Source organism: Cricetulus griseus, assembly GCF_003668045.3.
Source record: "Cricetulus griseus strain 17A/GY chromosome 1 unlocalized genomic scaffold, alternate assembly CriGri-PICRH-1.0 chr1_0, whole genome shotgun sequence".
Classification (NCBI taxonomy): Eukaryota; Metazoa; Chordata; class Mammalia; order Rodentia; family Cricetidae; genus Cricetulus; species Cricetulus griseus.
In genome coordinates, this window is record NW_023276806.1 from 172,302,017 (window position 1) to 172,316,306 (window position 14,290).

Sequence of the window (14,290 nt, forward strand, 5' to 3'; positions counted from 1 at the left end):
TTGTTGTTTCTGAGGCAAGCTCTCACTGTGTAGCCCAGGTTAGCCTCCAACTCCCTGTGTAACTCAGGGTTGCCTGGTTCTTGCCACATTCACATGCTTTGGCTTTCTGAGTGCTAGGACCACAAGTATATGATGCCACACACAGAACTGGTGTTTTAAATGATAGTATTGTTCTGTTGTTGCTGGTTTTGTGGCCAAGATTCTAACTAGTACCAGAATGTAAGTTGGTTAATCCAGAAGATTAAATTGAAGGTCCTAAAGGGTTGAAGTACAGCCCAAGCTGGAGCAGATATGACTTCAGGTTAGTCTCTGAAAGCTGCTTCCACAGCAAGAGATGGAAAGCTATCATGTTGTCATTTGAGTCAGGTTGGTGAAAATGTAATACAGTTCTTGAAAGAGGGGCTCACTGCTCATACAGCCTGGGCTTGAATTCTGACATCGTCTCCAGTTTTGTGACATTTGCAATCACACACTGGTTCCATGTCTCAGGAAAATGAGAAGGATGGTACAGTCTTCACAGAATTCTTGTCAGGATTGAGGTGATTGATGTAGAGCCCAACAACAGTGCTTAGCAGGCTGCAAATTGTTATTGGATGTGACAACAATGACCATGGTCTTGAGAGCTACACAATTATTGCTATGGCTGTTGCTTTCCTAAGTAAAGAATGTAGGATAATTTCATGACACATATGGCATGCAGTGCTCCTCAAGGCAGTTTCTAATTACTGAGTCATTTCCTCAGACAATGACTACTGAGAACATACTCAGTCCAAGTACCAGCAGAACCGAGAGCACTTCCTGCTGCCTCTCCCCACTGTGGCTCCCAGGGAGAGCCTAGAACGGGCTGTGTGACCTGTAGTAGGCCTTCAGGTTCCTTATTTATGTGCTGTTGAGAGCTAGAATAGCCCAGTGGCTTTCCAGATGCTTCAAGAAGACAGGGAATGGACTATGCAGGGCACATGGAATGAGGGCTAATTCCTCAAAATTAGGACTTCAAGTTTTCTATCTTGGAATTCCATATGCATGTGATAAAGGAGAACCAATGCTAAATAAATTTTGGCTTCTTGGGGGGTAAATACCCAGGAGATATAGCTGGGTCATGTGTCTGCTTTTAGTTGTTTTGAGAAATATCTACACAAGTAGGGTATACACCATACTGTCTACAACCTCATCAGATTTATCATCCTGTGTCCTGGCCTGCAGGACATCAACCTGGGGCAAGAGAGTCAGGGATAGGGAATGGGGACAAGAGATGCAAAAAGAACGACCACAAGACAGGATTCTGATCAAGTGGCAAACTTTGCTTTTCTCGGGACAGCTTATATAGTCAGGATATGGGGAGGGGCAAAATGGGTTGTTTGTGCACCAGGTGTTAGTATAGGCAGGATATTAGGAAGCCACAAGGAGGATGTTTGGCAGGGTAAAGAGTTCATGAGTAAGAGGTCCAGGAAGGGGTTGTTTAGGTGACTGAGCCTGTGGGTAGAGGACTGGATCAGGTTGTTTCTTTTCTTGAGCTGAGGTTCTAAGGAGCTGCTATGTAAAGGTTAACTATGTGGCCTGCCAAGCATGGTCTAGAATCTCATGCCAAGCCCTGAGATTCGGCTCCCAACAATCCTGGACTGGGTTTAGATGGAATCACAGTATAGTTTTCACTTGCATTTCTCTGGCCAGGGGTACTGAATGCTTTTTTTATATTTCTTGGTTATTTGTATTTTTAAGAGCTGTCCATCCATTTCATTGGGCTGTCTGTTGCCTGACTTAAGTCATTGAGGGAGGTGCTTATGTATGTTCTTTATATCACAGAGACCCTGTAATTGAGGGGGTGCTTGTGTGTTCTTTATATCACAGAGACTCTGTAATTGAGAGGGGTGCTTGGGGCTTCTTTATATCACAGAGATCCTTGCAGATCAATGTTTTATTCACAGTTTCATTCATGAGGCACTATTCACAGTCGCTAAGCTATGAAACCAACTTAGGTGTCCATCAACAGAGGAACGGCTATGGAAGATACCATTTATAAACACAATGGAATTCTTCCCACACATAGAAAAGAGTGACATTATGAAAAGCAGACATGATATCCACACTAAATGAACTAAGTCTCAGAAAATAAAAAAAAAAATTACTTCATCTTTTCTCTTAATTTTGGGTCGTAGACTGTGGACAAATGAAACCATATATGTGCAGAGTACATTGGAGCAGAAGCAAAAGTGTCTGGTGGGAAAGAGGAGACCAGTGGGGGCGGGGCCAAGGAAGAGGAGGGCAGAGGGTCTAGGAGGAACATGCCTAAAACACCTTATATTCTTGCAGGGAAATTGCCTTGGTAAACAATGTTTTGTTTTGTTTTGTTTTTTATATCCTGGCTGTGGTTTAACAAGCCTTTTAAAGGTACATTATGTTCTTTAAAAAAATAGAAGTTTTGCCTAGATGAACTCAAGGGTTCCCTCAACTGCAGTTACTCCATATGTACTGAGATGTTTCATTCAGAAATAAACCTGTGGATAACGACATGAAATTCCAGGCCTGAGGATGGTGGGTAGCTGGAAGGAGAGTGTGGAGTAGCAGGGCACTGTGCGTTTCCATACTTGAAACAGAGATAAGGTGCCTCCCTTACAGGCATCTCGTCTCAGTGCTTTGACGCATCCGTTTATGGAGAGCACAAATGGCCTGATGCTGACTAACTCTGTAGACAAGAAGCACGTTGCCTGCTCACATAACAGTTCTCACAAGCACTGTCTGCTATAGCTTTTCTCTTGCTGGTTAGTGGTTTCTGCAAATATCCTTCTCAAATTAATTGTTTACTATTAGGATGCAGTGTTAGAAGTAGATGGGAAATTGACCTCGGAAGCACGTGTTTCAAATGATTTGAAGAATGGGTGAGGTGAAGAAAGGCACCAGTTTCTTTCTGGATGGAAAACCTGTACTGATTAAAGAATGAATCTATAGGATATGTTTATAACTTAGAATAACCTATTGTTTAGGCCTCATTCCAACTTTCTGAAAACAAAGAAAACATGTATGTTTATAAAAACAAATACATACACAAATACCCAGAGAAGAGTGACGTCTCCTAATATGTTTTGATAATGATTAATATATAACGAGAGCTTGCCTCCTTTTGTCAGCTTCACATGCCCTGTGAGTTGAAGACTCCCCATGAGTTTCCTCATCGTGGCTGCCTCCTGTGTGTTAATTAAGGCACACCTTACATAGTTGCCCTGCTGTAGTACGTTAGCATGGAGCCATATCACCTATTAACACTCCAGCATGGACTATTTCCATCATTATTTTCAGATAGTTGGAACTTGATTAGTGACATTAGGGCACAGGAAAAATTCCACAGGGAACATAAATGAGACGGGCCGACAGCATGAAGTGAAGAGGTTCATCCACATGGAGCCAAAGTGGGGAGTGTCAGGAACCAGGCGGTCCTATTGAATCCAGCATAGATTGAGATATTGACCAAAGGGTGTCCTATGGAGGGGTAATGAGAAGACCAGGGTTTGCCCTCTCAGGAGCTACCCAGTGTGTTGTCTGTAATCCATGTGAGGCAGATGTCGGCAGAATCAAATTACTTTTGTCTTAGGGTGATTTTGGCCAATAATAAAGATTTAATGTTAATATGGTTTTAGATAGATAGTAAATGTATTTTGTATGGCTTATTTTCTAAAATCAAGTTGTTCAAGGAAAAATGATTTTCCATTCTAATTTCATTTAAATAATATATTTCACTTCAAAATAATTCTTTTGAAGGGAAAACAGTTCACATATAGAGAACAAGTAATTGTTCCTTTAATAAGACATTTCCAATTATAGCCCTGGAATAACAAATCTGCTTTGAGAATCCTGGCTTTTTCAGAGTTCCATATGTATAACTCTGATTAGGAGGGGTAGATGCATATCTCCTACAAATGGTGAATTACACCCAGTGGGTGGGGGAAAGGTGTATTTTATTCTGACAGCTTTTTTTTTTAAATTATAAAAGCTCTGAATAGCCCTCATTTTGGGAAAACATTCTTTTAAAAATAATTTTTGCATTAATTCTCCCTTCTACAATGATGTGATCATTATCTCAAAAATATAAAATTACTTTAAGAGAATCTAACTCCCACACTGATACAAAACATTTTGCATCAATGTCTGGAGAACTTAATAAGCATCCTTCCCATACTTCCGCCCCATTCTGCTCACACCTGCTGTTTCCAAACTAAGCCTGCAGGTATTATAATGTCTTCATAAAGTAAAACCTGCAGATAGCAGTTGGCCCAGGGGACTTGGTTTACACCTTCATCCTGTTGTTTACTTGCACTTTTAGTTTCAAAGTTATATCTGAAGATTTCAACTTATTTTTTAAGAATACTTCAATAGCAAATATATTACAGTATTGAAATTAACCTTTTCCTACTCAATTTCTAGGGCGACTGCGACACACAGGGGCCAGGTGATTTTCAAGGATGCGTTAGCCCAGCAGCTGTGTGAACAAGGAGGTAAGAGCACACCTGCCTTGTTTATGTTAGTGGTGTCTACATTATTCATGGCAGGTCCTATGTCTTCTGCTCGAAGCTGCCTTTTCATTGATGTTACTTTACTATGATGTTTGAAAATTGAATTGTTGACCACTTCATATCCCTGCTAATTATTTGTTAACTAGATATTGGTAAAGATTGCCTTCTGAAAGTATTTACTGCCACCAAGTAAAAGAAAATTTATCCTGTTTTCATAATATTTTCTCCAGAGTCATTTGTAGTTGTCCTAAAAGTGACAAATTTTAAGAGTAATTGCAAAATAGTACAAAAATTCATCCCCTTAACTTGGCACTAAGTTTCTAGTCAAATGTGTTTCTTACACTCTAATATCTAACACCTATGACCTTGATTCAATTGGTCTTATCATGAGTTGCTCATTATATTGTATCATAGAAATATATTTTGATAGACATAATCAGTTTGATTTTACCTAAGTAATGTGATGTTTGATAAATTGTTACTGTCAAACTTATAATTATTTGCTTACAAATTCTTCACTTAGAAAACTCCCCTCCATAATTTCAAAACCCTGTTGTCAGTATTGTTTGGTCAGAAATTGACTTTTCTTCTATGACTTTCAAGAATGAAGACATTAAAAACATGCCTTAATAGGCAAACTCAAGAATTCTATTATAATGTAAATATTTTCCCATATTATGAAAATATTTATGGAAACAGAATACCATAAATCAGGGAATATTAACATTGTGAAAAATATATAATGTTTAAAAAGGTAAGTCCAATTCACATTTACCAGCCCCTAAAGATTAAATTATCTTAAGCTGTACAAGTTTAAATCTGTTATATTATCATTGGGCTGAACTATTTAAAATAAAATAAAAAGCTAAGTAAATTAATGGGAAAAAGTCTCAATGAACGAGGGCAAACTCATCTTATATCACAGTACTATACATGTGTTGTTGAAAACAGAGCTCAGGACCAGAAGGACAGCACAGAAATTGCATTGGTGTAATCAGCATAGGGCAAGAGCCTAAGGAGAGTGAGGCTTCCTGCACTCAGGAAAATAGCTGGTGCTGTAAACCAAGTATTTATTTTGGTTCTTTCTACTTTTAATCAAAACATTATTTCCTCAAATAAAAATAACATAATTTTACATGTAATGATTTTCTATGCATTACACAAAGAATGCCTAATATATTTATGAAAGGAAAAAATACCTTTCCCTATATACCCCAGCACAGGGCCTTTCATCTATGATGTATTTTAGTTTGTTGGTCCTAATTAAATTAAGCAATTCAAACAAAGCAAATTTTTGTTTTGTGGAGCTTGGGACCAGGAACATTTTAAGATCATATTGTGAGCTTGAAATATTGAGAAAGTAGAAGTATCTAATAACAGGATGGCAGGCAGCTTAGCAGCCTTGGTCCCTTTCCTTGGAAGACTGTCCTGCTAATGCAGTCCCAGAAGCAGCCCCAGGGCTCCCTGGGCTTACAGTCCCTTAGTTTGCATCCCTACCTACCTCACTTACCCTCCTCAGTCTTACCTTAAAACCACCTGAAGGAGCCTCACTCTATAAGCCCTTTCTCCTTGCCTGAATTAACCTTTTATGTCTTTTTTCCTGGCTGACTCAGGCTTTCAGATACACATGAAAAACCAAAACAAAACAAAAGGAAAAAAGAAAACATTATGAGTTGGCAGTAACAGAGTTGTGGTGTTTCTATTTCCATCCATTGTGGTCACAGACTGACCTTGTGTGAAGCTGATGCCTGTAAGGTTGTTTATGCTGCACAAGGGAACACCAAGGCCTGGCTGTGAGGGCTAGACCAGCTGCTAGACATCAGTGCTGTGCTCTCTCAAGGCTGGGGAGAGAAAGTGAGCGAGCAATCATTTACTTATGGGTTTTGGGCTCTATACATCTTTTGCAATCAGGGAGGTGTGGTTGGAACTATGCCACAGAGCCACTGTGACCTTCCTCTTTTGGGGAGGCCCTTGCTGCAGCCAAGGCTGAAGCAAGGTCAGCAGACAAGATAACAAGCAGGAGCTATTGTAAGGTGGAAGGGGAGTGACCCTTTTCTTCTGAAGCTTGTCTGTGTTTTCTAAAATCCTACAATAAAATTATGTTATCTGAGTTATAAGAAAATAGCACAAATTCTGTCTACCCTCAGATTCAAAGATGAGGTTTCCCCTTTGAAGAGGGAAGGGCACTTCTGCTGAGCAAGAGAACTAAATTATTTCTCAAGAACTGAAGAGAAATACAGAATGCCCGTGTCACTCCTGTAAGATGGCTGCCCTGACTCTTAATAAGGCCTGTCCCCATGTGTCCTAATTACCTGAGAGTTCATTTCCCCCACCTGGAAGCCTTTGGAAAGAGGACTCATGCCTTGGTTTCTTTTCCTTTAATACATAATATGCTGTCTTAAGGCACACACTTAATAAATGGTGAAGGCCTCTCCTGACAAGCCTTTCCTGTCAAGCACTGTGGGGCAGGCTGGCTATCACAAAACAGTGCTTCTTACACCGTTGCAAAATGTAGGATCTGTCTATTAGAAATCTGTAAGTTGGGACTGTGAGTCAGTAATGTGCCTGCCCCGTAAGCATGTGGACCTGAGTTCAGATCCCAGCACTCAGAAAATAAAGCAGGCATGGCATGCACCTGCAACTCCAGCACTGGGCCACAGAGGACAGACAGGTAACCTCTAGAGTTAACTGGCCAGCCAGCCTAGCAAATCAGTCAGCCTCAAGTTCAGAGAGAAACCCTGCCTCAAAAACAAGGTGGAGTGTGATTCAAAACAACAACAACAACGCCTGACATTGGCTTCTGGCCACTATTCCCATGTATACACATGTGCATGCATGCCCATGTACATGTATGTTCACAGGCATGTGCACATACTCACATGAACACACACATGTACATATATATATATAACACACTCATCATACGTACAAATAAATCTGAAAATTGTTCGCACATTTTCATTTCAACTCCAATGAATTGCCTTAGATCACACCGTAGTATTTTTATATCATCTTAAATTCTAAAGTTCTAGAAGAAACAGTAAACACTCTGCAGATGGGTTCTTCTGACAATCATGGTCCAGAGAACAGGCTAGAGTATCCTCATCTTTACCCTGGAGATGCTGTTGTGCTGTCACTGCTGTCTGGGGTGGGGGAGTGGTGTGTGTGTGTGTGTGTGTGTGTGTGTGTGTGTGTGTGTGTGTGTGTGTGTGTGTGTTTTAAAGTAGAAGGTGCCATGTTCATTCACTAGCAATAAAAAAGAACAGAAATGTCTAACAGTCCTCTCCAAGGATTATTGGATGGCTACCATGGGTGCCAGCTTTGCTAGGTTAGGTCATGAGGTGTGTCAAGGAACAGAACATAGCTGCGTAGGAGGCAAGGGAAAGGGTGACTCCAGATTTACAGGGGTGGCTCCAGATCAGGAGGGTCTCATGAGAAGGTAGTACCCAAGCAGGAAGAAAGGAGTTAGCATGTGCCTTTCCCAGAGACTACCCGAAATGTCACCAAGGCTTTAAAGACAAAAATGGTGGTGAAGTACTCAAAGTAAAGCAGAAACTTCAGAATGAGCTAAAAAAAAAAAGTGGAAGGAAGTGGAGGAGACCAGTCCTCCACACAAATTATTATTGGACAGTTGAGAAAGGGATGGAATCATAAAATATTGTGAATCACATAAAATTCCCACTTGCCTAGGGTATCCTTAAGCTTGCCCGATCCCCCTGCTTTCACCATCCAAGTGTGTCTACAGGCTTATGCCACTACATCTAGTTTCAAGAAGATTTTGATTTAAAAAAATTAAATCTTGAAAATTCACATGAATTACATGAGCCTCAATAAAAAAAAATCACCATTGCCAAAATCCTCTGAAAACTCAAGGAAAAATTCCTATTCTTTAGAGGCTTGTAAATCAAGTGTCCAGCCTAAAACTGGAGTGAGTAGGTCAGCATGGCTGTCGCTGGACCAGTCACGCACACAAACCATGGCCAAGGATGGACCAGGGAGAATAACAGTGTGTGTGGGGGTCCACTGGCCTCTGGGCTTTTTGGCATACCTTCTTCAAACACATTGAATTTTTAGCAAGGCCAGATGTCAGGGTTAGCAGTCTGACCACAGTCATGCCCTGTAGTGCCCCCAAAGTGGGTATGCCATTTATATACATGCTGGGATCCTCCCTCTGTAATTGGCTTGATTGCAGTGGCTAAAACTGAACATGCTTACAGCTGATGCAGAGAAACTCCAGCAGCCCTGCTTTCCAGGGCCCTCAAAACTGGGTGGTAGACTGTGTGGAGGTGCATTGAGGATTGTGAAAATGGAAACTGAGACAGAAAGAATATAGAAGTTGAATAATCAAACCCGTAAAGTAAGTGGGGGCATTAAATTTAGGTGTTTTTTCTTAAAAACTTCAGATGTACCTGTTGGGATGGGTTGTTTCTTAGTGGTAGCACTAATTATGATGGCCAGTATATTTCACTGGTTCAGTTCAGGCATCAATGCACCAGTCAGTCAGTGATAGTTTCAATATCATTTGTAGGTCATATCTACCAGGATACCCTTGTTATTCAAGAGCTTAAGTTAAAAAGCTTTTTTTCCAATAACCTAAAATGCAAATCTTTATTAAACCAGTCTTCTTTCACATCATTAGAATTGTCTTTCACCCTACCTCCTTTCACCATTGAAAGGAAAACTTGAATGTTCCGAGGTTAAAGATTTGCTTGTCAAAGACATCTATCTTGTTTCCCCATGGCTGTTATGCAGCTTGAATTTCACCTTAGCAGCTACAACTTCTGTTCCTGGCATCCCCAGGCTTATGATTTACACACAAAGAGAGCTGCATAGGAGGCTGGGGAAGCCATCCAGAAGCAGCAGTCTTGCTTCAAGGTCTGAGAAAGGTCCAATAGAGGAAAGAACTGAGGCCCTCCTGGGGCTCTGACAGATACAGTGTCCCTGAGTGATCCAAGACTGGCAAGATTAAGAGGAATGGCAGAGCTGGCTCATATGGTCACAGTAAAACTTCTTGCTAGTGTCCCTGGGTGGGTCCAGCTACTTTTTATGTTCCCTAGAAAGGGATATTTTAGACAGATGCTATTTTTTTCAAGGTGATTGAACAAGGGTGTAAACAGCCTTTTTTGCAATTCTGGGGGCTGTATCCATCCCCACTTGACAGCTTTATCTGGTCTAAAGTCAAAACACCAAGATTTATGTTTGAAAGGAACTTGACATTGGTTGCCTCTGAATGCCCATAGAGCCGGCTTTCTGCTCAGAGTGCTATATAATCTACTTGACTTCCTCATATTTTAAAGGACAGAACCTAGATTTGAGCACATATAATTACTTGGGAGTAAAATTTCTGTCAACATACATCAATCATAGTTTCATTTTTCCATTTGAAATATTATTTCATACAGCTTGTTAACTCATTCTTGTTTTGATGTATGTATAAAAATGCACTTTCGCCATATAACAAATTAATATAGGTTTCCATAGGTTTTTAAGCATTGGAATGTATTTACGTTAATTAGCATATAATTGTGCTCTATCCTCAGTAAGCATGTGCACCACACCCAAGGGAGCTGTGTGGCAAGATGAAACAGTCATACCCTGTTCTTAAATGGTTTGTAATATATATACTTATATATATTACAAAAGGTTTATATATATAAACAATCAGTGGAATGCTGTCCCCCAGTCTCCTTGAGGCCATTGCTTAACTGTTCGGCTTTCTTACAGCTTCCATGTCTCGATTTTCAAGAGTTCCCTCCTTGGTGGTATTTAGAATACCGAGTCTGTCGTTATGTGGGACAGGAATTTCATCTTTTCGTTCATGCCTCTGACAGTGTTTCTCCCTCACACTTCAGCTTCCTGAAAGAATGCTATGTGTCCTCAGCATCCACTCCTGTCCCTAGTTTCTTCATGATTTCTCCAGTGCATAGTGTTCGTGCTGGGGTGGCAGGGGGTCCCATTCCTGAACTTACCACACTTGGCGTGACCTCACACCTCTGATTTTCATATCTGGAACATGGCATATTTGTTCAGGGCTGACTCAGAGCCCATAAGACAAGGTGGTTGAGAGCGTGGACTGTGCATTGCTCTCTGCGTTTGAATTACTATTAGCTACTGTGTAACTAGGGAACTTTTCTGAGTCCCGATGCCTTTGTCAGTTAAGTGGGAAGAATGATAGTACTGTTTTCCAGGCCATCCCGTCTCACCCCTGGTCTTCTGGGTTTTATTCAAAAGGAATAGGGTGAAGGGGTTTAAATGCCATTGAGGTCTGTATGGCGGCATAATGGCTGGCATCTTAGTGAGTGTTAGTTGTCATAAGCATGTTTTAGTCACTTTTCTTGTTACTGTAACAAAAGAGCTGACAAAAGAATCTTAGGGAAGAAGGTCCTTAGTTTTGCTCACAGTTTGAGGTTATAGACCATTGTGCTGGGGAAAGGACAGCAGCAGGGATATGAAGCAGCTGTTCACATTATATCCACAATAGAAAAGCAGAGAGAGATGAATGCCCAGTGCCCAGCTCACTTTCACTTTTATGTAGTCTAGGGACTATAGCCTATGGGCCTGTGCTGCCTGCAGTAAGCATTTTCTCACTTACACTAATCCAGTTGACAAGCTCCTTCACAGAGGTACCCAGAAATGAAGAGTCCATGGATTCTGTCTCATCGAGCTGACAGTCACCAAGAGCCGTCATACAGGATGGACATTTAGATGCCATTTTAGAACCTTCAGCTCGGTTCTAACCCAGACTTTACTTTCTTGGACTCTGCAGTCTGTGTTTTAGTAATCACTGCAGACACTAAACAGAAGCCTAGGGAACATCTTTTACTCACTCCTGTCTGTCTTCCATGCTTTTACCACTGTGTTTGAGGTCAACTTATCCAATCTTAGTATTTCTTAAAGCAGCCTTTGTTGTCTTGTAACTACCACCACATTTTTGATTCATTTATTCCTTGACACAAACTGTGTTTGTCATGTAAGTGACCCCAGTTGCCCAGCTTAGTCTGGCTTTCCAGACCCTCTGCACATTGCCCCGCCTCTCTACCCCCCCTTCCTGCAGCCTCCTTCCCCTCCACTCCCTCCCATTCTTGCTGGCTTTCTCCTGGTTGTTCCAATCTAAGAATGGTTTAAATCCTGATCACATGTTCTCAGCTTTAGGCTAACTTACTACTGATTTTTTTCTGTTCCGGGAATGGACTGTATTTTTTGAGTTTTCAAAGGACTAGATTTTTTTTTTCAAATTACACAATATTTTTATATAATTTACCAGCAACTCCTATGGCATATTACTTTATATTCTTATTTGTAAATCAAAAATTTATTCATGTCATGACCAATTTTTTGAAGACTATATGACTGCTTTTCCACAAATATGTGTGCATGAGCATGGTAGAGCGGACAATGACTCACAGGGTTTAGCCACTGAGGCCCTGTTATTGATAGCTCATGAAAGAATCCGTTTTACCTGAAAGAGTTCCCTAAGTCATAGAGATATGTTTTTGGTCTGATCCTATTCAATTTATTTTAGGATGTGAACGAGGATGAACTGCTGTGACACACAAATCAAATTGAAGTGGGGGGTGAGAGAGGGAAGGAAGAGAAAAATAATTGCTAATACTGCTGGATTTTGTGTATAATTTAGCTGCTTTAAATATTAAGTAATCTTTTATATTGACCATAACTATTTCCTGAATACAGGGAGAACTATTTTCATTCTAAATTTATAACATTTTTGGAAGTTTAATTATCATACTTGAAGGTCAAATGGCGCTTTATTGCAATAAAATACAAAAAGTAATAAAGAAATTATTCCTGGGGAGATGAAAGTCTCAGATCATAGCTCATTAAATACTAACTTCACAGACCATGTCTAATTTGTCATATTTAGCTTTGGAAATTTAATACATTAGACTTTCAAATTAGGTGAAAAGATACATGAGACAAAACTACCTAGGGCCTTTGAATTCCAAAATGATTTAGGAGGTAAAGTTCTGGTAGCCTAATGCCTATATTTGTGTGAATTACCTGTGTGTGTGTGTGTGTGTGTGTGTGTGTGTGTGTGTGTGTTTGTGTGTGTGTGTGTGTGTGTGTGTGTGTAAATGTATATTGCCTATCTGATTCAAAGATGGTCTTAAGCACTCAGTAATAGTAACAGACAGCCCAATTTCAGATACCCTTTTTTTCTTTTCAAAGAATCGAAGTCTTCATTGTATTGAGTACTTTGCTCAGTAAATTGGCTGAAATTTATTTGTGCTACAGTCTTTTGGGTCACATGTTGACTTAATAGCTTTCTTCTAAAACAAGCCATTGAAAGGGAACAGAGTTTTCAAGAGATTAAATATAATCTCATTTTCCCTAATATGCCTCGGCTGCTGTGATTGTGTGAGGTTAAGGTAGGCCCATGCTTTGAAAGAGTATGAACACACATCAATTCTTGATTTTCACTCTGCATCAAGTGGCTCGGTTTCCTTTCCCACCTTTTGAAGGGCAATAATTCCCTAATAGATACCTAGGACCGTCCTAACTCTAATTCAGCCTTATCCAATGAAAATATAATGTGAGTCCTATGTGTACTTTTAAATCTACAGTGGCCACATGTAAGAAATAAAAATAACTTAGTTAATTTACCTATTTAACAGACTATGTAATATATTAAACATTTCAATATAATAGACTATATAAAATTGTAAGACATTTTACCTTATTTTTTCTTGTGTTAAGACTTGAAAATATGGTATATATTACATATGCAGAGTGCATTTAAGTATTAGAATATCTAACTTGTTTAAGATTTTATAAATTTGCAGTTAGAGGTAGCATCAAATGCCTATCTGTCCTTAGCCTCTTAAAAGTCTTCAAAAACTGAATTGAGTATCCAAAAAGCTTATTTTCTTTATATTCACATATTGACAAAATGTGCTCAATTTTTAGGAGAGTTTGTGTAATGTTAATGCAAAGCATGTGTATATGCGAAAACTATATGCAAATAAACCAACCCAAGTATTGTTAACATGCAGCTTACAAGGATGCAGCAGAAGAGGAAAAGCAACTGTAGTATTATGTAATGTAACAGGAAGAAGCTATGATTGATATCTAAGGTTTTGCAGACAGTTTAGATAACACTGGGACTTACAAGGCCAAATATAACATTACTCACATAAGGAAATGTATGACATCAATACATTTCTAGTTTACTTTTGTGCATGCCTGGTGGTGTTTTCATGGATGAGGAGGTCAGACACTCACTATGGTGGTCTTGCTTCATCACTCTTCACTCTTCAAACTCGCTCTTCACTCTTCACTCTTCACTCTTCAAACTCGCTGTTTGAGTGCAGTGAGGACCAGGGGTCTGCCCATCTCTGTCTTCTAGTGCTGGGAGTACAGATGTCCACCACAACTTTTGCCTTTATATATGGTGCCAGGGAGCCTAACTCAGATCCCCAGGCTTGTTCAGCAAGCACTTGACCCACTGAGCCATCTTCCTAGGCCTCTACATTTCTAGTTTTGAAGTTCTAAGTCAAGCCTGTTACCATAGCCCATACCTGTAACCCCAGCATTTGATCACTGTATGTTTGAGGCCAGAGAGGATTCTGTAGTGAGCTCCAGGCCACCTGGGACTCTAGACCACCAGAAATCAATTCAGTTTCAACTCAGATTCTTTCACTTCTCTAGCCAGCTTGCAAATCAGCTCTCCCTTACCTGGAAGCCTCCTGTTCGGCTTATTCAGTTGCAGTGTGACAGGAGGACATGAGTCACTGTGCCATAGCTGTCTTTCATCTGTGGATGTTTGG

At 40.1% G+C, this 14,290-nt stretch overlaps 1 protein-coding gene across 2 annotated transcripts in view; it reads left to right on the forward strand.

Moving 5' to 3' along the window:
• Reln (reelin) overlaps positions 1–14,290 on the forward strand; it is a 446,863-nt gene that overhangs the window by 182,774 nt on the left and 249,799 nt on the right. For both annotated transcript variants that reach the window (XM_027393422.2, XM_027393423.2), the window contains exon 4: positions 4,417–4,487. In XM_027393422.2, the coding sequence (XP_027249223.1) occupies positions 4,417–4,487 (71 nt within the window). The remainder of the gene's footprint in view (positions 1–4,416; positions 4,488–14,290) is intronic.